The sequence below is a fragment of the Chelon labrosus genome, assembly GCF_963514085.1.
Source record: "Chelon labrosus genome assembly, chromosome: 22".
Taxonomy (NCBI): domain Eukaryota; kingdom Metazoa; phylum Chordata; class Actinopteri; order Mugiliformes; family Mugilidae; genus Chelon; species Chelon labrosus.
The window spans coordinates 18,027,193-18,051,439 of NC_140355.1; the positions used below are offsets into that span (position 1 = coordinate 18,027,193).

The 24,247-nt window shown below is 47.0% G+C and overlaps 1 protein-coding gene across 1 annotated transcript in view; it reads left to right on the plus strand.

Annotated features, from left to right (window-relative positions):
• Positions 1-24,247, plus strand: part of col5a1 (procollagen, type V, alpha 1) — a 67,926-nt gene that overhangs the window by 19,573 nt on the left and 24,106 nt on the right. Inside the window, exons 3-24 of the mRNA XM_084572765.1 lie at positions 1,065-1,278; positions 1,631-1,793; positions 12,251-12,379; positions 13,107-13,205; positions 13,687-14,100; positions 14,554-15,096; positions 15,193-15,246; positions 16,644-16,685; positions 17,120-17,182; positions 17,291-17,365; positions 18,960-19,052; positions 19,374-19,430; positions 19,565-19,618; positions 19,775-19,828; positions 19,951-20,004; positions 20,092-20,145; positions 20,235-20,288; positions 20,710-20,754; positions 21,457-21,510; positions 21,999-22,043; positions 22,798-22,851; positions 22,941-22,985. Of these exons, the coding sequence (XP_084428891.1) occupies positions 1,065-1,278; positions 1,631-1,793; positions 12,251-12,379; positions 13,107-13,205; positions 13,687-14,100; positions 14,554-15,096; positions 15,193-15,246; positions 16,644-16,685; positions 17,120-17,182; positions 17,291-17,365; positions 18,960-19,052; positions 19,374-19,430; positions 19,565-19,618; positions 19,775-19,828; positions 19,951-20,004; positions 20,092-20,145; positions 20,235-20,288; positions 20,710-20,754; positions 21,457-21,510; positions 21,999-22,043; positions 22,798-22,851; positions 22,941-22,985 (2,459 nt within the window). The remainder of the gene's footprint in view (positions 1-1,064; positions 1,279-1,630; positions 1,794-12,250; positions 12,380-13,106; positions 13,206-13,686; positions 14,101-14,553; positions 15,097-15,192; positions 15,247-16,643; positions 16,686-17,119; positions 17,183-17,290; positions 17,366-18,959; positions 19,053-19,373; positions 19,431-19,564; positions 19,619-19,774; positions 19,829-19,950; positions 20,005-20,091; positions 20,146-20,234; positions 20,289-20,709; positions 20,755-21,456; positions 21,511-21,998; positions 22,044-22,797; positions 22,852-22,940; positions 22,986-24,247) is intronic.

Consider the following 24,247-nt stretch of genomic DNA (forward strand, 5'->3'; position numbering starts at 1 on the left):
TACCACTGCAGCCGCAAACCCTGCTTCTCTTTTCCGGCCGTCTGGAAATGTCTGCTCTGCACACACTGAGGAGCAAGGGACTGCTGCTGGAATTCGAGCGGTTTCTTTGCTTATGTTAAACATAATCCAGATTTGGTTTCTCATAACAACAGTGGCTTTAATAGAGTCGAATCACCTCAGTTTTTATTTTCCAAGCTCAGAGATCAAAAAGCTCCGTTTGCCTCAAGTGTAGCCTTCGCGAGCGACCGTCTCCTCGTGCGGCCTGAAAGCCGGCCCTCTTTCTGGGGTCCTGAGAACACCCCAGCGAGGGAATGTGTCTGGCAGATGTGTTCTGCGCTCAAGTAAAATGGAGGAAACGGCTGAGGCCTCGCAGTGGAACCGTGCAGATGGAGGCTAGCACTTTTAATTTTTAATAATGTTCATGTGCTTACATACCAACACAGTGTTGGTATTTCCATCCCAGTACGAACGTGTCTTTGATTATTTTTCCTATGAAAATTTTTGCACTCTCCCCCAAACCTTCGATGGAGAGTCTCAGTGTCTGCTAGATCCATCAGCTGTGGGAGAGGAGAGAAGAGGAGGGGAGGACTTTGAAGGATAGTTTGACAAAGTCTCCCAGGATCACATGCTTTTGTCATTATGCTTCTCATCCTGCGCTGCATTGGAAATCAGCCACTTTGTACTCTTCCTTCTAACAACCCCCCCCCCCTCCCCCCAACCAGGCTTTAGTCTGCCAGTCATCCCTCTCAGATTAATCGTCTTCTGTTACGTTTTGGGCACAAATCACCTGTGTTTCCTTTCGCTGCTCCAAGCCCATATTCACAATTCCTCCAATCGAAATGATCTCTGTCTATTTTTCTAACCTTTCTTTCCATTGGAGGTAACAGTATAAACATAATACTCCCTCTTGACACCAAAGATCACAGTCAGTCTCGTAAAATAACGATACCATTGCAACATCCTGAACACATTCCTCTTGAGATGATGAAGTGTTGCTTTTTATAACTCTCCTTTGTAACTTCTCTCTCTCCCCGTCCAACCCGCCATCCGACCCGTCCTGCCAGGTGATGCCTTCCCTGAGGACTTTTCCATCTTGGCCACGGTGAAGCCTAATAAGGGCAGCCAGTCCTTCCTGTTGTCTGTGTACAATGAACAGGGCATCCAGCAGCTCGGCCTGGAAGTGGGACGCTCTCCTGTGTTCCTGTACGAGGACCAGACGGGCAAACCCAGTCCGGAGGACTACCCTCTCTTCAGAGGAGTCAACCTTGCTGATGGAAAGTAGGTGCACTCGCCGTCACTCTTCCCTCTTACCAGGTGCATGTTATAGGCTTTGACAGTGGTTTATTTTCATGTTAGTGGTTTAGCAGCACCTGAGCCAGCTGTCTCTTTTGCAAAAATTGTACTTTGAATCCTCACTGTCCTTAAACCGTCTTCCTTTTCCCTGCAGTCAGTGTAGAATTCTATTTTTATCACCGAATACGAGGCTCCGTTTCACTTTAGGAAACAGAAAGGGATATATTTGAATTTGAACGAGGCCAACACAAAAAGGGGCCCTTAGCCTGTTAGCGCTTTGTGACTGGGCGGCGTGTAACCCAGTAAGTGTGTGAATTAACTTTACCTCCCATTCCAGGTGGCATCGAGTGGCCATCAGTGTGCACAAGCAGACCATCACTCTCATTCTGGACTGTAAAAAGAAGACCACCCAGAAGCTGCTCCGAAGCCCCCACCCCATCATCGATACCAAAGGAATTATAGTGTTTGGAACTAGAATACTTGATGAAGAAGTCTTTGAGGTAGGAGTCTGCAGCTTATTATTATCTCTGCTTTTTTACATTGTGTAATGTAGCAGATTAATGCTATTTGTTATGCCTGTATGCTTGCATTCGTGTTAGATTCACACAAGTTTTCCATTTGACTGTGCACAGTTTGGCGCACTGGTAACCGGTTAACTCGACATGCACCAAAGTGGAACGGGTAAACGGATTTATAGGTTGGACAGCATTTTTAGCATCTGCACAAACAGCAACATACCAGCGGCTTTTTTTTAATAGGCGAATTCAGGCCAGCTTGATTTTGATTTAAAGTCCTTAAGAAAATTAGATAAGGGCTAATTCGATTCTTCTTCTAACTACAGCGCAGAGACATGTGGCTGCGGTGCCAATGACGGCCGTTCCTGTTATGCTTGACGTCGAGGGGAGGGAGTGGGGAGGGGGGGTGGTTGTGGTCGTGGCCACACCGCCTGTAGATGTGGCGGCTTGTGGAGCCATCCGATCCCCTGACCTCTGCCACCCACTCAGACGCAGGCACACGGTCGCAAATCAAATTTAATTTGAGGAGTCCGATATTCCGCAGTATCCGCAAAACCTGCATCTGCTGTTGCTGTTTTAAAATTTTTTGCATTTATCACTTGAAGTCACACTGTTACGTCTCTCTTTGTGGTTTTGGTTCTCTGAAGCATGAAGGGGACACATTTTCTGTATCTTTCAACGCGCCGTTACACGTCTTAAATCGTGCTTTCTCCTCTTTTTACGATTCTGAAAGCTCTGTGGCCGGATATCAAAGATTTATGCTAGCGACAGGAAGCCCTTAGGGCTGTATAATACTTGGAGAAATCTGATATGGCTCAAACACTCCTCGCTTTTACCTGGTGTGAAGAATCCATTTGGCTAGTTCCTATAACAGGCTTTTGTGTGGATATTTGCGTCTCTTAAACGTGACCCCTGTGAGCGACGCGCACACACACACACAAACAACCAAAACACACAAGGGATAGTGTTGTCTTTGTCCCTCCAGAGTTGTGCTTGTTTAAAGGGGGATTAGTCGACGAGGCTGAGGCCCTCAATAATAATTAGTAACAGAGGCTGAGTGATGTGACTGATGCCGAGCCAGCTGGCCTTTACCCTCACTGCTGCTCTGAGAGAAGAGGTCTAAGAAGGAAATATGACATCACCCCCCCCCCCCCCCCCCCCCTCCTCCTCCTCTTCCTCTTTCTCCTCGTCCTCCTCCAAAGTCCCTAAAGTTAGTTCTGCCAAGCCATAGGCGAGATGGATATATGACGGGATATAAAAGGTCTTTCCGTTATTCCGAACCATGAACTTATCAAAGGGTTGCAATAAAATCCAGGCTTCTATAGAAAGAATATATTCTCTCACATGCACTAAACCATTTTTTTTTTTTTACCTTTAGGAGTTAGGGGAAAATGTGGGACAACTTTGTTATTATATTGCACAGACTATGTTTACTTTTCAAATGAAGCTGCGGTCTGTTTAATGAGGCACATATACAGATGCTTTTGTTCTGTGTGTGTGTGTGGGTGTGTGTGTGTGTGCGCGCACATTGGATATTATTTACGCTAAACCCACTCCCGTTGCCAAACAACATGACAGCATCCGTCCCGTATCATGAGATTGGAGGCGATACGGGGGGGGGGGGGCCACTTAAATCGCGAGCCGCTATCGGAGCAGCAGTAACACCCCGGTGGTTACCGTGGGAACGGGCAGGATATTTCGCGGGAGATGTTTAAAGCCCACCCCAAACCCCTGCTGTGCGTCTGCCAGTTGGGAGACGGGACAGGCTCCAGCGAAAATGGAAAATATGCCACATAGTTTCCAAATTATGCTCGGGCTGCGCCGCTCTCCTCCCCTTGCTCCCGTTTCCCCTTTGTAGCTCAGTCTGATCCTGTGTTGACTTTAGCCCGGTAGCCAGTTAGCACCAAGAGGTGGTCAGCGTGAAAACATTATAATGATAATAATAATAATAAAAAAAAAAGGTTAGATTTCATTGGCAGGCCATTTAAACTTCAGCTGACTCGAGAGCCTGAGATTTCCCGTCGGCCCCTTCGGATAAACGCCATGTTTTGTAGATTTCCATGCAGACAGTAATCAGCAAGAGCACACAATCAATGATTTAGAGGTCGCGGACTCAACACATACTTAAATCCAAAGGCTTTAAATCACACCGGTGATTTACAGTGAAGCCTTTTCTTTACATACTGCAGTCAAAAGAAAAGTGGTACTTATACGCTAAGGTGGTTTGTGGTTTGGTTTCTTACAAGGTTAATGTGGTCACAGAGAGACTGTCAACCCTCTATAAGCACCATAATGTTATTTTTTTGCCGCTTGCACAAAAGTGCAATGTTTGCACTCGCACCAGTAAAGATTGTGAAGGCGATTAAAGTCATGTAATTAGGTGTTTATGTAAGCAGACAGACAGGTATCCTTCTTTTTTTTTTTTTAAGATTAAATAGTAATTACTATTTATAATGGCTGTGCATGTTTAAGTCTGTCATTAAGCGCCATTATCTTTAGCCATTAGCGATCTTTAGCTGTGATGTTTGTCTTCACCACTGTCAAGCCTTGGCAATCCCTTTATGCAAAAAAAGAAAGAAAAAAAGTGTCCCCTGATTTGCCGCGCTCGCCGCTGCTTCCGAGTGAGTTTGCCAAGAAAAACCCGGAGATAATTTAATGCCCCATCCCTCGGTTCTAAGGGGCGCTCAGTAAAATAAATGCCCGCGGTTGGTCTGAGGCAGCACAAGCGGTGCAGATGAGCCGCTTGGCCTCACTCGGAGGTAATCCGCAGGGGACGGCGGGTGAATCCAAGCGGCGGTGCGAACACAGCACTTCTTGTCCGGCCTCCATTGTCTCCCCTCGTCCCGTATGAACGATGATGTTTTTTTTTTTTTTTTTATCACGTAGAGGCTGCTTCGGCCTGTTTGAGAGCTAGAGGAGACGAGGTTTCAGTGTCAAGAAAACAAGACGCAGTGTTCAGCTCGGAGAGGAGGGGGAGGGGTATTGGTGGGGGGAAGGGGGGGGTTAGCCTGAGCGCTAGGTTCGGACGGGGGAGCCAAAAAGTTTGGGTCATACTCTGGAAAGAATGAGGAGCTCTCTCTCCCCACTGATGTCAGTGTTGGAACGGCAGCCGCACCGCATGACATCATCCAGAGGTTTCCGTAGTATCTGCTGATAGGCCGTCTCACGACGAGGGTGTGAAAGTGAGCGAGGGGGGGTGTTGGTGCATCTGCATGGGTGGGCGATAAGTTTAAGGGGGTGCAGTTAGCAAACAGTGACGCAAAGAAGGCCGAGGTTCAGACGATAAAGGATTAGAGATGGAATGAGTGGAGGAGTTGGAGGCAGTGTAATAAGTGAGCAGTGCAGAGAGCTGGAACGAAGCACGTTGCGGGGCTCCCATGCCGCAACCAGAGACAGGAAGGACTAGTAAAAACACCCAGCACACGAGCCCGGCGCTCGTAATGAGCTATTACATTTTGATGGGCCGATGAGCAGTACACATCCTGTTTCCTCATCTTCGCCGCGAAGCTTTGATTCATTTTTCCAGACATTTTATTTACAGTTGTTTGAGTCAACCAAGGTTAAGATTGTACCAGCGACAGACTTTCCAAATTCGCAATACAATTCAAACCCATTTTCGTCTCGGTTTTCATGGTTTCTGGTTTTTGACTGCCAGTTCTCGACTTGGCTTGCGCTTTATTTTTCTTAATGGTCGGTCGTTTGCGAGGCCGTGGCTCAGATTTTTCGTTGTTAAAAAAACCCTGCTGGGTGTCAGAAAGCAGTAACAGTCCGTTCAGTGTTTAATGCGCGGATAATGACTTCTCTTCTGTGTGGAGCCCCCATTAGAGGAGACCTGGAAATTTGATGCCCCGCTTAGGCCTTCATGGCTGCTCTGCTGCAACAATACGAGGGGGTATTAAAGCTCTGTTTCCACACACACACACAACAAAATAAAAACGAATCTAAATGGTCCTCCGAAAGCTGCAAAGCTGCAAGTTGCTGAGAATGCACTGAGATTAAACAAAGCAATAAGCAAACGGAAGCTGTTCATCGCAGCCCCTGCGCATACATGCATAAAACCATACAATGCAACACAATTCGAGGCATGTCGATGCCATGAATGTGTGGCGAATTGCGTTCACGGCAGATTCACCAGCTTGTGTCATGCATCCGTGCTGCTCGTGTGTTTTGAAACTCTGCAGACTTTTTTGTTTCCGTCCCATTGTTTTCACTGGTGTGTGCGGGCTGCAGGCCACTGTCTTCAGCCTTTGGACCTTCCAGAAACACTGTGCACGTTTAATCTTTTTGACTTTTGCTAAGTTCATTTGGCAGTTTAGACCGTATAGTCTATTGGGATTGCATGTTAGTTGTCAGATTAATACCATTTATAAACACTTGTCGTATGCGGTTCGATTCTCAGGAACTGTTGAAACTGTTTTTGCTTGGCAACCGCAAATTAAACAACATTTTTTCATATTATTTAGGACTGAACAGTGCTGACAGACTTATTCCGAGCTTTAATAGCAACTTAACAGCAGTCAGACACTTAAATACCTCACAAAATTGGCCAGTTGAAAGGAAGGCAGTCTAAACCAACATGAAACATCTCATTGTGTCTGTGTTTGGTTCTCTCCAGCCCACCGTCCAAAGACATGCTTGCTAGGTTGATTGGTGATCCTAAATTGGCCGTAATTGTGAGTGTGAATGGTTGTCTGTCTCTGTGTTAGCCCTGCGATAGACTGGAGACCTGTCCAGGGTGTAGCCCGCCTCTCGCCTCAATGACAACACTGCTAAACGCTACAGTTAAAATGTTAAAACTAATACAACGAGTGTATTTTTGCCGTCAAGTTGCAGTTTTCCCACCAATAAACTTGATTGAAGCCACGTATCGTGCACCTATTCAAACGTTAAACGTGAACTGCGAGATTGATTATTGGAGATTTTCACTAATTTTCACTAATTTTCACTAAACCCACTCATGGATTGTTTTTTTCCACATTTGTCCCCTTTTATCTCGTCCAAGATATACAGTATGTCACGCTTCGCCGACGGCGCACACTGCTTTTATACATTTTCAGACTAGACTTCAGCCGCCCCGGGGAAGATGGAGTTTCCACCATGGATAATTAAGAGAATTTCCTTAACTCATGTCAGATGTTTGTCTTTCGCCCCCTTATTCTCTATGTTATTCCTTTACTGTGTCAGCAAGCCCCGAAGTGTGCCCTCAGCACTTTTTTTTTTTTTTTTTTTTTTAAATGGAGATTTAAGAAAACGGCCAATCCAAACACGTGGAATCTACGTCTGCTAGGTGAGGGGAGACGCTCTGGTTTCCACTGTCCCAAAAGAACAGGAAATGGGAATATGGCTGCCCACAGCCCTGAGAGACGAGGGATTAAAATCCTACACAGTGTAGGGAGTGTTGTGGGGGGATGGGGAAAACGGCGGAGAAGGCCTAAAACAAGACAATCGATGAAGGTTAAGAGAGTTAAGGTGCTGTGCGGTGGGTGAGCGGGGTGGCAGACCGGTCTGTTGCTCTTGGCGGCGGCTCTGAGCGCTGAGCAGTCTGGAGGGGAAAGTGTAGGTGGGTGAAAATGAAGCTGATGTTCACTGGTCTGAACGGAATTTCTCAGCGAGGACGGCGACTTTGTTTGTGTGCCCATGTGCTGATTTATTGCCCCCCTGCGCGGCGGGCTTGGTTTTTGCGGTTAGGCTGGAGAAAGCCCAGGCGCTGGGACCTGCGAGTGTGCCGGTGTGGGCAGTGGGACCGGGGTCCGGCTCAGGCCTCATGGGGGGGGTGACTGTGTAAACATGTTGTGAAAGTAGCTCGCCTCAAAATGCAGCAGGGGCTCGGACCTCCCAGAGTCTTATCCTGCTCCGCGGGGGCCCTCCTACCGTTTTTTTTTTTCCCCCTGCGCTGACATCCGAGCTGAGAAATTATCAAAAAACTCACTTTTTCCTTCCTCCAGCCGCCGTCCGTGACTTCTGCGGGGCGTGCAGATTTAAACAGAGCCGTTATCAGGTGTCGCTGGGGATTTGGGGACGTAACGAGCGTTGGTTTGCGCTGTTTATTTCACGGTGTGCCGCTCCGAGCTCAGGAAAAGTGCAAATTTCATGGGACGCTGCATCCACCCCCGCCTTAAACTGATCAGCGGGAGGTTGCCTGACATCACCTCAAGACCTTGGCCTAATCAAAATAAGCCTCTTGTTGGTCTCTTTTCACCTCATGCTCCAAGTATGTGTGTCTGAGTTAGAGAGAGAGAGAGAGAGAGAAAGAAAGGAAGAGGGGCTCAGCTTTTAGCCCCCCATTTGGCAGTTTACCCCCTTCAACCCCCCCTCATTGTCTTGTGATGATTCGAAACGGCACCGTCATTGCTTTTCCTGCCATGAACGATATCTTTTTAATTCAGAGGAGGCACCACAATGAACTCGGTCCACCCTGCATGATTGTGGGTCAGATTCAGATGAAGACAGATGTTTGGCTCGGTGCTCGCCAGGAGCACTCTCCTGCCCCCATCTGGACGCATCCAGAAAATCCAGCAGGGATTAAAGTGAGGGGGTGAAACAGGGTGAGGCCGAAAGGAACGGAGGCCTGCGAGACGATTTGACGCTTTGTTCGATGCAGAAACAAAAGGGCCGTTGACGTTCCGGTCCCATAGTCTCATCCCGAGCGCTCACCTGTGGATTCGCGCGCATGTTTTGCGCGATTGTCTCGAACAAAGAAGCGTGTCAGCCGGGGATGGCCATTGCTCACAGCCACAGGCGATGGCTTTTCCACCAGAGCGCAGCGTGAGGGGAGCATTGGCCAGGAGCAGAGTCATATTTCAGCAGAGTCCGGGGAGATGCTGACAGCGGCAGCCCTGTTATTGTCTGAAAATTCTGCCTTAAGCACCACTCTGATGTGCCACATGATGCTCCAGAGTGAAAAAATGTCACCGTCCCTTCTCTAACAGGGAAGCTGATTACATGTGTTTTATGGTTCCCTCAGAGATTTGGGTGTGATGCTATAATTCCAAGGTTTGTCAACCACTCTGTTCTGTGTTTGGGTGTGGGAACGGTTGCGCCTGTGTGCCTGCATGTAATGCTATATATTATTCCTCTCATATTTGCCATATCCTGGTCGCCCCTCTCGATCACGTCTGAGCTCCCCAAAGATGGGAATCTTGAGGTGGCGCGTAAGGTATAATTTCCTGTTTTTGTGGCGCTAACCAATCGGCTTTATTGCAGTATACGCGTGGAACCCCTGACTCAACGGTGCAGCCCCCCCGTTGAGAGCAATAGAGTAAATACCTCATGTTGATTCAGCACAGGAATACGAAGTGAGAAGTTTAGCATTCAGCCGGAGTACAGTATAGGAATATTTACCGCTCCGCTACATCTGTAAAGCAGCAGCTTATGTAACATTTGGCCCCGCAGTGTTGTCGAGTGACGCGTGGTGAAAAGTGCAGCTCTGTCACAAAGAAAGGAAATTAAAACCGGCTTTAGGGGCTGTTACGGCGGATCAGGACTTTGAGAATGGTTTTATTGTAAAGGTGTGCGGCTTTTATTTGCGTTTTTGTGTACGTGTCTTGGATTGGATTATGTGGTTTCCCCCCGTATTTGTCTACGGTATATGCACCTATCAGCCACAACACTGTGACCACTGACAGGAGAAGTGAATGACATTGATCATCTTGTGACAATACAGTGTTCCGCTGGGAAACTTCTGGACCTTCTGGCATTGATGCGTGTGGATGTTATTTAGACATGTAGCACCCACCTAGACCAGACCAGACCAGGCACCCCCACCCCATAGCAGTGACGATCACAACACAGGCGCACACACAAAAACGGTTTAAGAACAACTCAAAAAACGTGAAAAACAGCACAAGGTGTTGACCTGGCCTCCAAATTCACCAGATCCCAAACTGATCAAGTATCTGTGGGATGATCCACAGAGGCCCCTCCCCCTCCACCCATGGGACCCAAAGGCCCCCATTAACAACATTCTGCTGCCAGACGCCACAGGACACCCTCAGAAGGCCCATGTCCATTCTCTGATGAGTCCCAACTGTTTTGAAGGCACAAGGGAGACCTACACAATATTAGGATAATGGTCATAATGTTATGCCTGATCGGTGCATGTGATCAGAATCAGATAGAAAATTGCTATTTCCACATCTAAATGTTTGATTGAACTTGTGGCGAGAAATGAAAAGATTGAAAGTTGCAGAAATTGGTCTGCAGCCTGCAAAAAAAAAAATCTATATATTTTAATAATTCATCTCAAACCCATATTTCACAACAGAAAGTCTGCACTGCAAACTGACATTGAGGCTGATAGATGTCAGTCCTTCCCAGGCATGGAGGGTTTAATTATGGGCGAGATAGTTCCGGTGTTTGGCCAGCGCTGACGACTGGAAGAGTTTATTCTGTTGTGCAGTTTTGTTGCGTTAAAGTGTAGATTTGGCGTCAAAGAAAAAGAAAAAAAAAGTGTTTGTTTCTAACTTTTTCCTCGGTTATCCATCTGTAGTTGGTTTTGGGCTGTTGCTCAGTTTCTGGCTTGCCTTTTTATAGTGCAGAATTCTTAACACGGGATAAAAATCCGGCTTAGCTGGAACTGATCGCGCCTCTTCTTCGCATGCGTTCGGGTTGCGGGGGTTAGCATCATCAGGTTGCAGCCGTCGCCCTTTGTGGCGGCACGCTTTTTCTTCCGAGGTACGCCCACGCCTCTATTCTCCCTCTGCGTACGCGTCACACGTCGTTAAACACATTCCGCCGTGATGCTCTCCGTGCTGCGTGGATGTTCTCATTAGGGCCTCGATCAGGTGTGCGATTAATTATCCCATCTTGGCAAACTTAGCGTCGCGCCGCTGGCGGTCATAATCTACCCTGACATTCCTCCGGCTGCTATGGGAGATGGAGAAAAGGAAAGCGGAGAAGATGCGAATGGAGTAGAAGGCGCAAGAATGGCATGTGAATGGGGAAGCAGTTTGCAGTGTGCTTCAGACGGCGGGGCTGTTTTGTTGTGCAGGGGGCTTATTTCTTATTGAGTGTGACCTCATTTCAAACACTGAATTCCCATCATCCCCTCTCAGCGCAGCTGTGACACGAGGTATTTTGCTAGAATGAGGGAGGGGGGGCGCGTCAAACTGATACCAACTCCGGTCTCCTCGCAGATTTAAACAAATAGCTCAGAGGTGGATGCTTAAAAAACAAAAAGAAAAAAGTTTCCTGGGAGCTTGGGAGTTCATAGCTGGGAGTTAATGGCTACTCCGGTCCTTCTGTTCTAGAGGAAGGGATTTGTTTTCCTGCATCCACCATAAACCCCACACAAGCCAAGGACGGAGCAGGAAACATCATCTTGTGAAGTATTTTGCAAGGGTTATTAAGGGGTCCGAGACAGGGAGTTGTGTGTGGTATGTTGGGAGTGATGCTCCTCAGCGAACAGTCACTGGGTGAACCACAGACGCAATCCATTTCTGTTTGTCAGAAAAAATAAGGCCATCCACGGAGAATTTCGGCTAGAAAGACACGCTGAGGGATTTCAGGCTCTTGGCAGTTGGACTTAATTAAAAACACTTCATCCTCCGCTGCGGGTCCTTTCCCATAGTTGCGTCGCTTCACGGTTCTCCTGCCCCCGTGAACATATATTTGTTTCAGCCATGCTGACACTGCGCTTGATGGATGTGGAATGACATCACCGGGTTTGGAAGTGTAATCAGGACGTGTTTGGAGAGATACAAGACGGCGTTTTGGTGCCATATGCATTCTTCTCAGAAACATGTGGCAAACACACCCAGCTCCCTATGTAGCCCGGGGATCCTTCTGAGCCTCTGCTTTTTTCTCTCCCTCTTGTTCTCTCCTGCTCTTTTTCTATCAATCTCCTCTGTTCTGTCTCTTTTGTGAGCTTTCTCCCCTTTCTTACATTTTTCTTTCCGGGCCGCTGTCCCACCCCCTCGCCTCGCCTCGGCACATATACATACGTACAGGTCTTTAAATCAGTCGTGCAGGTCTGTTCCTGTTCTCCATGTTGCACATTCAAACCATTCGTCTTACACAGTCAGCTCAAAGGCAAAAATCACTCATGTCTCATGCAGATATCGGGGCCGGGCTTCCATGTTATTCTCAAAACCATTAATCTTTTTTAGAGGCGCGCCGTGTGTGTGTGTTTGTGTTGTTCGCGTTCTGGTGCTCAGCTCTGATGCAAAACGGAACTCTTGGACCGCGGACAAAGTTCCTCATCATTTAGTCACCCTCAGATTCCCCCTGTCTTGACCTAGTTTCACGGCCTGCCTGTTCTGCAGCAGTACCACATGTGCAGATGTAGACGCTTTCTTTCTTTTTTTTTTCCTTTTTTTTCTTTTTTTTTTTTACAGTATCAGGCCGCCAGTTGTTTCGCTCATCTATTTGCACGCACGATTTTTATCCGTGTCCAGTGAATCTCAACGCTTCCTGTTTCTTTTTGTTTTGTTTTCTTTTTCCAGGGAGACATCCAGCAGCTAATGATTGTAGCAGACCATCGCGCAGCCTATGACTACTGTGAGCACTACAGCGCCGATTGTGAAGTGCCCATGCCTGACCAGCCGCAGAACCAGGACCCCAACACAGACGATGTGAGGAACATCACTTTTCTCCTCTTCAGATTGAAGTTCTTGATCATTCTAATGTTTTACTTGTAGACCAGAGCTCGATGTGCATACTACTAGAGCTACAGTGACCTGTTAGATAACAGTAGAAACCAGCAGGACAACCACTTTGTGGTCTTCTGGCAGACCTTACTCAAGGAAGTTCATTTCCCTGAATCCATAATTGTCCCAAATACTCAAATCAGAACTCAGTTCTGCTGAAAAGGGCCTCTTGGCTTATTCAAGAGAACTGCAGTCTGCCAGAGGAAAGTGCTGACTGGGAAGAACAGCGTTATCAGGCTATGCAGTTAGTTAATAATGTGCAGGAATGATGTGGTGCCTGCCTAAGCCTGCGTCCCTGCACTGTGCTGTTTCTCTGTAACAAACACCAATAAACTAGAAGATGAACAGGAAACTCCTCCTCTTGACCCGTTGCTTTGCCTGCAAGATACACAAAAAACATGTTTTTTTTTGTGTAAAGATGGATGAAATGCTACAGTCATTTGCAGCAAGTTAGAACAGGGAGGTTCAGCATCAGGCTTCCACCAGTAGAAAGCATTCCTGAGTGCTTCTGATCGATGGCCAGCCTGTCGCACATACGTCAGCCAGCCAGAGGCAACAGAGTCGTGGATCGTATTCAAGAGTCACGTTGTTAGTAGTTGATCATTATTGTTTCTCTCATGCTCAGTGTTCGTCTAATGTTTTTCTCTTTTAGCTGGACAAGAACTACTATTATGAGTACCCTTACTATGATGATGAGGACGGCAAGGCTTACGAGTTACCTCCTGATACTGATACCACCACCAGCACCAAGGTAGACCAACAAGCGTTTTTTCACTAACAAGACCACGCCTCTTGATATTCAAAGAAGTTTATTTGACCGGGTTAAAGAAGAGGATAGATGGAACAGAAGGGTCGAGGGGATGGGATGAGAGGGTTTGAGGGGAACGGAAAGAGAATGGAGTAGCGACTGATGGTGATCCTCGGAAGACTGGACGTAGGAACAGATAGGGATAGAGATTCAGGGTGGGGGCATATCTCTGGAGGCGTCGGCTCCTTGACCCCCCTGGTTCCTGCGAAGAGATTGTAAAGGAGAAGAGAGAACAGAGAGGGTTGGGGTGGAGGGGTTTGAGAACTGAGTCAAACGGGCGAGGAGAGGTTAGGTGCGCCTATATAGGCAGGTGCGGGTAATTGGGTGTTTGAGGCGTGGTCCTGTTCCTGAACCTCAGTTACCCCCCCCAACAAACATACTTATACGTGCCGCAGAGTTATCAATAACAATATCTTCTGCACAGATCACAGATGGAGACGATGTGGTGACCACACTCGAGGACGTTTTGAGCGGCGGTTCCACAGGCGCCGGCGGCAAAGTCTTGACCTCCATCTCCACGTCCTCCGGCTCATCCAGCAGCTCTTCGGCGAGCTCCGCAGGCACTGCCACCGGAGGAGGAGACGCCTACGGAGAGGAGAGCAGCCCTTACGACAGCTACGACGGCTACGGTACCTACGACAGCTACTACGACGAGTCCACGGCTGCGCCCGATGGCGACAGCTCTCGGCGCGTCACCGTCACCAGCATTGGCACCGGGGGCGAGCTGGACCTGGGAGCAGGGGGGAACATTGACTTAGGGACCGGGTCTGTAATCGAAAGGAAGGTCATCACCGGTGATGGAGGAACGTCGATAACAATCACCAGCAATAAAACATCAGTAGGTTGACAGTAATCACGTCAGTTAATTGTTGTTTGTCTGAACTGCAAATTTAATGGATGTATTGATGAGCTGCCATGTGTCATACTCTTACGATTTCCTTGTGGGTACTTGTTTTGATAATCATTAAAGTAATTTATCAAGATCCAGTATAATGGGGGTGAAGGAACATTTAAAGACATGTACTTTAGAAAATTTTAGACTTTCTGTAAAGATAAACAATCAGTTAATTCAGATACGACCTGAGGGTAGACCCAAGGTTCGTCGGAGACATTTTACATCTCTCGGAACACCTTGGGATATCCCAAGAGAAGCTGGAATGCAATGCTAGGTACAGGGGACATCTCCTCTTTCCAACATCACCCAACTTTGGATCACTGTTCCACATAATTGCCCACACGTGCAAGGTCAATATTGTCTCTTAGTAACTACAGAATACCTTGGCTTCCATAGGTCGGAAGTTCCTACGATGACTACACTGATGCATACGATTATGGGGTGGACAGTGACTACACCACTGGTGGAGGCGGTGGCAGCAGCAGCAGCAGTACCGTTCAAGTTGGTGGAGGCGGTGGCAGCAGCAGCAGCAGTACCGTTCAAGTTGGTGGTGGAGGTGGCAGCAGCAGCAGCTCTACCGTCACCCTCGGGGGCGGGTCTGCCGGAAGAGGAGGAGGTGGTTCCGTCTCCGTTGGCGGAGGTTCCGTCTCCGTTGGCGGAGGTTCCGTCTCCGTTGGCGGAGGTTCTGTCTCAGCGGGAGGATCCTCCACCTCTAGGGGCGGATCGGCAAGCGCTGGCACCGGAGGCGGCGGCTCCATAGCCACTGGGACAGGCCTGGGCGTGGACGGCCTGGATGACTACACAGATCTGGATGGGTTCAAGGAGGAGTCCATCACCGACTACGGTGACTTGGAAGGCTACGACGCCTACACTGACCTGGATTACACCGACAAAGATGGCAAAGTGCTGCCTGCCGAGACCGACGAATATTACGGCCAGGTGAAAAACAATAAAAAGATATGCCAAAGATGAGGAGAATGCCATGATAAGGGTGACAAAGCTGACTTTCTTTGTGTCTGTGTGTTTGATTTGTAGGCCGGAGCTCTTGGTGAGAAAGGACAGAAGGGAGAGCCTGCTATTATTGAGCCTGTGAGTGTCACTTTTTGAACGACATACTTGAGCAGCAGATGTAGCCTGTACATGTGCACATGGGCTAATGTGGCTACATACGTGTGATGCATCTAAAAACAATACATTCGAACGAGAACGCCGTGTCCAGCCACGCTCATTGGGGTCCGCCAGACCTTTCTCACAGCATCCTCAGGGCGACGCCTCGCTCCTGGCTGTTGGTCAGGACTACAGCATAAACATTTGGAGAACGGCCATGCAGGGATTGTCAATAATCTCCAAACAGAGTGCGGGTAGTGTGTAAACACACAGAGGGAGATGGAGGGAGGGAAGGAACAGGCATCAAGAAATACTTCCCATGCCAAAAAAAATAAAAACGATGCTTTGCCTAATCACAAACAGCTGGAACACAACCAACCCAAATTCAGAGGATCATGCGTACATTGTAAAAAATGAGGATGGCTCCTTTTGCATGTTTGCCAAGGTATATATGGGGCACAGAAGGAATTTACATCTCTAATACAACTACAGCTGTTTCACTTCAAACAAACGTCACTGAGCTCCACTAAGTATACATGCCTCTGTGACTGAGTGTCTTCGTGTTTACACATGAGAGCAGAAAGCGCGGCGTGTTAGTGAGTCAACTTCCTCGAACGACCCTTTGTGTAAGCACGTTCGGGGCGCACATTCCCAACCAGTTCGAGGAAGCATCACCACCCAGCGCGCAGAGATCTGGGACGCCAACACGCGATCGCAGCAAAGATCCAGCACATAAAGATAGTAGCACTGCATAAACCTTGGGGGGAGTGTCAAAGATCAAATGCAGTCATTTTAATATGGGTGGGTTTCTGTCGTCATAAATCAGGAAGCCAAAATTATTAGACAAATACTATCTGTGCTGCTGCAGAGCTGCTGCCGTTCAAGCCGCAGCTCAAGTTTCATGCTTTCAAATATACAGTAAACAGTGTTGTTACATGCACACTCAGAGAAGAAGAAACAAAATCCAAGATGCTATCACAGAATGTATTTCAAAGCACGTATGCGTGCATAAACCGGTTTTATATTGCACGCTAAATTGAAGAGCTCATGCGCCAAAGCGAACAAATTAACTATCCCTATGATCTGATCCTTGTTCAAGTTAGAGGACCACCTCGGGGTGTCTTCGCCTTTGTTTGCAGCCGTCCCCCCCGTCCTGTTCTCCTCCGATTAATTGCGAGCACACCCGCAATGACAGACAGGAATGTACATTAAGTTAGCCAAGATGGAAGCTGGATAGGCAGGTGTGTCGGGACATGTTTTCATGCAAATCAATCTTCTTGTTGTTTTTTTTGTTTTTTTCGGATTAGCGCACATCGTCAAGTCATGTCGTCGTGCGCAGACGTGCGATTGTTGATGATTTTGTCTCATGTGTGTTTCAGGGGATGTTGGTGGAGGGTCCACCCGGGCCTGAAGGGCCAACAGTAAGTCAATTTGTCTCCAGTTTTATCAATCTCTTCCTCTATTTTTATATCTCACACTTTATCCTCTATGCCTCATAGTCACTGGATTATAAGAAAAGATTATAAAGTCTTTTGCCACCCATTCTTTTTTTTCCAAACTATATTTTAAATGCTACAAAAAGCCCCGGCTCCTGATTCCTAATGCACAAAGAGCGACTCGAACAGTCCCACCGAAGAGATGCGGACTTGCTCCGAGTTTGTCACGACACCCCGCACATGGAGTCGTAGACAAATAACATTCGCCTCACAAAAGGATTTACAACTCCGCAAGCTGTCCCATATGACTACATACATTCCTTTCCCTTATGTGCGGCCACTTGAGGAAGATGAAGGCGAGGCATTTGCTTTGTAGTGTGTTTATGTGGAAGTCAAATAAGTTCTTCTGTTTAAAATAGGGTCTCCCTGGACCCCCAGGTGCTTCTGGCTCACCAGGCAGTCCTGGAGATTCAGGAGAGAGGGTGAGTAGAGACTTTAAAACGTCCCGCTCCTTTGGACATTCTCAGAGCTCAAGACAAATTAATTATTACGTATGTACTCATCTGTGTGTTATTTTTATTTTTTTTAAGGGTCTTCCCGGTCGTCCTGGTCTTCCTGGTGCTGATGGTCTGCCAGGACCCCCTGGAACTGTCCTGATGCTGCCTGTAAGTAAATTATAGTTCTTAGGAAATGGAGGGGGAAAAAACTACAAGTTTTCAGGGTCTTTTTCATGTTTTTAGCGCTAAAACGTTTTCCATGGCTTTGTATTTTTGTTTAGCTTTACTCAGTGCCAAGTATGATGCATCTTTCTCTTTTTAATCAATAACCCGAACACGTGTTTGACACTGTGTACTGGAATAAAGGGGATTTCCTATGAAACAATCTTCAATGGACCAATCCCCGACAAGCATTTTGTGATTTAAATCTGTGCTTTAGCATCCCCTCGTGGCACGCCAAGTAACGTCCGCGTCACCTGCCTGTACCGCTCTCCCCCTCGTTTGTTCTACCGCCACCATCTCAAATGCACATTTCACAAGAATTCCTACATATTTTCAACTTATTCCGCACGCTCTAGCCAGAATTTAAGCTATCAAGTGCCTTTCCAGGAAGTCGTCTGGCTTCAAACAGGAAGCAAAGCAATGCGGCGGCTTATTTCTGTAGCTTCAGCTGCGTCCAATGATGCAGCCATCCCGGGCGACTTCCTGGGACGTCTACCTTCCCTCACTTTCTCTTCGCCGTACTTGGAAGATGTCTGACGCCACTGCTGTTGGACCTGATTCGTTGTACAGATGTGAAGTTGCGGTTTTTCAGGGGTCCGCGAAGCTGTCTGGCCGCGCCATGTGGCGAGCCCCGTCGGGACAGTAACTCAAGTTGTCCTGGTGTATCCACTGGCGGAATTCCATTCGAAATCTGACGCTTGAGCTCCAAGCCTAATGAGAAACATGCATTGTTGTTTCACCCTTGTTTTGCCAGAGGACTTTTTGGCCCGCCGTTTTGAAATTGTGGAATCAGCATGACGGGGTTAGGTGGCAAATCCTGACGCTGGTTATGAAACATCTTCTCTTCGGTTTCCGTGGACTGCCAGCTCGTTGTTCCCATCCACTTTTTTTTTTCCTCGTCTCTGTTCCTTGTTAATCAACAATTTCATGCGGCAGAACATTTTGTTCAGGGTTCGTCAAACTCAGCATAAAATTAGGCAGAGTTTTCACAGTCGTGGGGAAAGGGTGTGTGGTGGTATGTGAGATACAGTGGATCTGACACAGCCCTGGCGTTCTGTATCAACTGTTTGTATTTTGCCTCTTGGTAACAGTGATTTGGAAATCATGCACAATATATCGTCTGCAGCCTAACTGAGAGAGATAACCGTGACATAACCGTAATCCAGCCCTAGATGTCTGCCCCAAATGAACCTGACATGCACCAGTCGTCTGGATATCCACCTGCGGTGCAATGCTAGCGTGTGGCCACCAGATGGCGGTAGAATTCGAACCTCATGGAAAGCAAGCGGCTACTCTTGGTGCTGGTTTGACAGCTGCTTGGCCCAGCATCCGTAGCGCAATTTTTAAAAATATAAACACTGTACTGAAGAAAAAGTGAAGTTTGAGTTATAGATGTGAATTTTACAATCTAAAAGATTTATTTCTTTGCTGCATGCCAATGTTCTGCACACATTTCTCTCGGTTTTCATTTTTGTGTTTGTTTTTTTCGTCTTTGCTGGAGTGAAGTCTCACCACCGCTCATGTGTCATTCCCTCTACAGTTCAGATTCAGCTCTGGAGGGGACTCTGGACAAAAGGGACCTGCTGTATCAGCACAGGAGGCCCAGATGCAAGCCATCATGCAGCAGGCTAGGGTAACTGTCCGCACCTCAGCATACACCTGCAGCAGTGACTCTTATACATTTTGTTCTGTCTCCACTCTTCTAATAGAATCTAACGGAATATTTTCCTTTCATTTTTTTGCATTTTCCTCTGTTGCTCGAACCTTTCTCTTTGCATACGTCTCATACATTGTTGTTGTTGCCCATTACCATTTTATCTGCGCCCCTGTAATTCACATACGCATTCACTGGCAATGAATCATAAATTCAGCCTGACATTCAGTCCTGTTTTTATTTCCATCTTTAGTTTTATCCTTCTTTAATTATTTCTAACGCTTTCCCTTCTGTGTTCAGCTGGCTATGCGAGGCCCGACTGGCCCAATGGGTTTGACTGGCAGACCTGGACCCCTGGTACGTATTTCAAAACTACCTGACAGCAAACCCGGACAGCAGACTCAAAATCTGCAGACATTTCATGTAAAAATAAAAAAAATAAAAAAATAATAAAACTGGATCAAGGTTGATGTACAGTCTTTACTTCCCAGGGTCCTCCTGGTGCAACAGGACTGAAGGGAGAGTCTGGAGATTCGGGACCTCAGGTACCATATATCAAAATGCTGTTTCTGATCAGTTAAATCTAATGTCAAGGATTTGTGGTCGTGCTACTAAATTAGCAGAGACACATGCAACTTTTCTTCTTCCTGGTTGTATCAAAGATTGACTAAAAAGAAATTTTAAAACACTTTTTGTTTTAGGGACCACGTGGACCTTTGGGATCCCCCGGGCCGTCCGGAAAGCCTGGCAGAAGGGTGAGTTGTCAGCAGCAGATACTATGGTTAAACTTGACTGAAGTGTCTGTGAAGGAAACGCTTTCAGCTTACTGATCCTCTCGAGCTTCACTTGGACGCTAAACTGTTTGTTGTTCTTACAGGGACGGGCCGGAGCCGACGGTGCCAGGGGCATGCCGGGGCAGACTGGACCCAAGGTATCATGTCTTCATAATGTATTCATAACGACCAATATTTTCATCGTGCTTGTTGTTGAGGCGCTGAACTTTTTGTTTGTTCTTCAGGGAGACAGAGGATTTGACGGTCTTGCTGGACTTCCTGGTGAAAAAGGCCACAGAGTGAGCACTTTGATGATTCCATATCAAATAAAAAGTGCGTTAGTTTCTGTGTGAACCGGTGTTAGTCACACTAATGTTTGTTTTCATAGGGTGAATCCGGTCCATCTGGACCTCCTGGCTCTCCTGGAGAGGATGGAGAGAGGGTAAGAAACACAATTTCACACCTGCCACTCTGTTCCGTTGCAACCGCCAAAGAATTATAGATGTGATGTCTCCCGTCCAGACGCTGTACTTGTTATGCTGCTGCAGAGCTCTTCCTCCTATCATATTCACCTTTTTGTCACCATCTTTAATTCTGCTTCCACGCTCTCTCTCCCCGCTTCGCCCTCTCTCGTTAATATTCCTTTTTATTTCCGCACACCTTTATCTAAGGTTTCTAATCCTCCACGCCTTTCTCATTACCCACAGCTGATGCAACCTGATCCCTCTTCCCTTGCTTTTTTCTTTGTACCGTCACATTATCTCTCAATCTCCTCAACGCGCACACACACACATCCTCGCTTCCTCCTCCCATTATCATTCACTGTCTGTTCCACGGCCTGACCCGCTCTGTCTCCTTCCCAGGGAGATGATGGAGAGATCGGACCCAGGGGACTTCCTGGTGAACCAGTGAGTGATCGCATGTATTACCATTCAGTCTTACACGGAGAGATTGCATCATAGAGCTGAGAGCTCAGGGCCCGCTGTCATCGCGTTATTGTGTTAGCGAACAATCATGCGCCCTGACGATATCGTATATCATCTGCAGGCCTGCGCTCCTTCTCCATATCCACGTTAATTGAGAATTGCTAGCTCTATACTGCTGCCTGCGCGGCGTATGTTGATCAGGCCGTTGCCTCATCTGTGCAAGGGAAAGTCAGGCAGCTCACATCAAGCTTGTTATAATAGCCTCCCACTCACAGGCAGGATATTCCCCACAGAGGAGGGGGAGAAGGCAGCGAAGGAGACGCCATCAGAAAGCCCTTGACATCTCCTGTTATGATTTATTTTGTCCACCAGGGTGTGCTACGTTGGTTTGAATTGCCAGGACAATAGTTAGGCAACTGTGTCTGAGAGGCACGGCACAAAAAAACTAAGAGCTCTGCTTGATAGCTGTGGGGAGTGAAAGTGTAGCGAAGTAAAAAGAAGACGGTTTCCCTCCCGGCCTGAGTCTGCACAATGTCCTCAAGGACATTTTGGGAAGTGAGGTTATATCCAGAAGTATGATTTTGAAACTCGATTTAGCGGAGCATGTTTAATAATTCATCCGTCCTTTCACCGGCGTGTTATCACTCTGAATCTCATTTCCTTTCTTTCTTTTTTTTTTTGTAGGGGCCCCGTGGTTTGCTGGGACCAAAAGGACCTCAGGGACCCCCCGGACCACCTGTGAGTCCCCTCTCATCTTATTTCATATCCACGCGGTTGCTGTAGATTTACCGTTTAGAGAGCAGAATCTTTTTTAAACCTTCTCGCAGGCAACAAGAGCAAAAGACACTGCAGACAACAGCCGCGAGGAAACGCTAGACTCGATAAATCTCGGGATATACAAGAAGTAGCGCATGTTATTGAGTTTATCCTCAGTGTTCCAGACAAATGTCTACGCTGGGGCGCAGCTTTGACCTTTAGCTGTTTTATTTTAACGTGCACAGCGCAAAGTAATACTGATATCCCGGGACAGGATGTAGAAACCTCAAACACTAAATCACAGAGTGTACGTGAAACTTGGCGGCCTATAAACCTATTTTTTTGTTTCTCTTCAGCTAAAATTTCCATTTAATACGTAGAAAGGGACTCCTAAATTGCAGTTTGTATGAGTTTTTGTGCAGACTTCCACTTATTTGTGCTAATTGTTCCATCCATCTCATCTGCTATAGGGCGTTACTGGAATGGACGGCCACCCTGGACCCAAAGGAAACATCGTAAGTGCTGTCGGAGTTGATAATTATGCAGAAACACATGAAAAATAAGCTAAAAACTATATCCAACAAAGGTTCAAAAAAGGCAACTGGACTTGTAGAGTTTTAGAGAAGACGTTTCACCACTCATCCGAGTAGCTTCTTCAGTTCTAGGGGACTGGTGTGAAGTCTGAGGTTTAAATAGGAACTCCTCCTGAAAAAACTTGCTTGTAAAAGCTTGCTTGCTTCTAAAAACTATAGTTTTATTTCACCCTCAAACCCATGGTATGGCCTCGAACTCACACAATCAGTGCAACCAGAGGATACGACACAATGAAGGATAGTCCGCCTGTGTTTAGATCTATCTGAGACGTCCACCGTGGCCATTTGTACATTTTCCGGCTCGATTTCTGGTGGCGCCCGGGCGGAGCGGCTTGTCTGTTCTGTTGGGAACGTTCCAATGAGGTAGAGATGGAGGATCAACCGCTTTCCCAGACTCTCCCGGACTAAGGCAACATAATTGATTGCCAGTTATCTCGGAGGGAAGGTGTTTTCTGTTCGTGGTTCATCAGTTTCTTTCATTAGGAAACTAGACGTGCGGATGCATGTATGTGTGAGTGTCCAAAAATCACAGCCTGTTTTGGTGTAAGAAGGCAATAATGCACTGCTGGACTTATTTTAACTTATATGTGCTCAGCCAGGTCAGCATTTCACCATAATTTAACAATATAAATATAAATATGAAGTATTTATAATGAGGTTTCTAAAATTTCCTTAGGGACCTCAAGGAGAACCAGGACCTCCCGGACAGCAGGGCAACCCAGGTGCCCAGGTGAGCTGATGAACAGTTTACCCGACATCCAATTTTTCTCTCATCCGTCAAATAAAAATGTTCTGAGCATTTCTGAATCCCCTCCACAGGGACTCCCAGGGCCCCAAGGAGCCATCGGACCTCCGGGAGACAAGGTAACGCATCGCATGATTGCCGAATGTAACGGTCACATTTTCTGAAATGCAACCTGATCAAATGCTAATACGCACGAGCCGAGAATCTGGGAGATTCAGCGAAACTGTCTCATTCGTTTGCATGAGCACAAAGCCCTGTTGGCGTCTCATTCACTTGCAAATGCTCATCGCGCTATTATGCAAACGCATCCCCGACGCGGGACCAAATATCGCCTGCTAGACAGCACACACAGATTTTAATCCTGATACAGTTTAATCCAATTTGAGGTAAATCGCATTTACCTGCATGGAATATGCGGAAGGTATTCTGTGTGTTACTGAACAGTTAGAATAATGGTATGGTATATTCTGAAAGAAATGAAGTATAACGGAACAGAATCATTATCTCAGGATAAAGTCGGGGCATCAGTTAACCTTTGACATTAAGCCACAACAGCCTCCGAATGTAGAGAAATTACATGTTTTAGTGAAACTAAGCAGATATTTAGATAAATAAAGAGCTAATGAGAGAAACAAGGAACATCTGTAGACGTATTTACGGATTCTTCATTAGCCGTCTTTAGCCCTGTCCGCACGGTACTAGTCCAGCGCCATCTCTGTGATTTAGTTTTTAGTTAGTTTTGTTCGATTTGCACCTTTTCCCTGGCTCTTGCCACCGAAGAATTAAGAAGAATGTGCTACAAATCCAAGCTTGGACAGACGTTAGGGTGCAAAGCCGAGATGTCGATGACCCGTCCCCCTGTTCAGACGGACGAAATCATTAAATCAACAATAACGTGTTCATCTGCAAAGGCGGGGCCGATTTAAATGCTGCCAGGCGGTTCGTAATTTCTTCCCCCGGGATCGGTAGCCTCATCACATCATCATCAATTGCAATTTGCAAAGTAACTAAAGCCGCCAAAAAGTGAAAAATGTCCTCTGACACTCTAAGTTTGCTTGTCCCGTGCGAATGCGCCACACCAAGCGCAGGAGGGGTCATGTCTAAATCAGAAGACGTCCCCTGGTAAAACTAATCCAGTGCGAATAGGGCTTATATTAACCAAAGATTGGGTGTAGACCTTCACCGTCACTAGATGATAAAGTCTACGGACCTTCATGATTCCCTATAGCTCTCTAGTGACGCCACGAGGTTGACATTTGTATGTTTTAGTGTGATGTTTGGTTGGATCACCACAAAATCTGGTTCATGTCCCCCTTGGGATGAACCATAATGATTGCTCCAAGTGTTTATTCACAACCACTGTTGATGTAACAAAGCATGC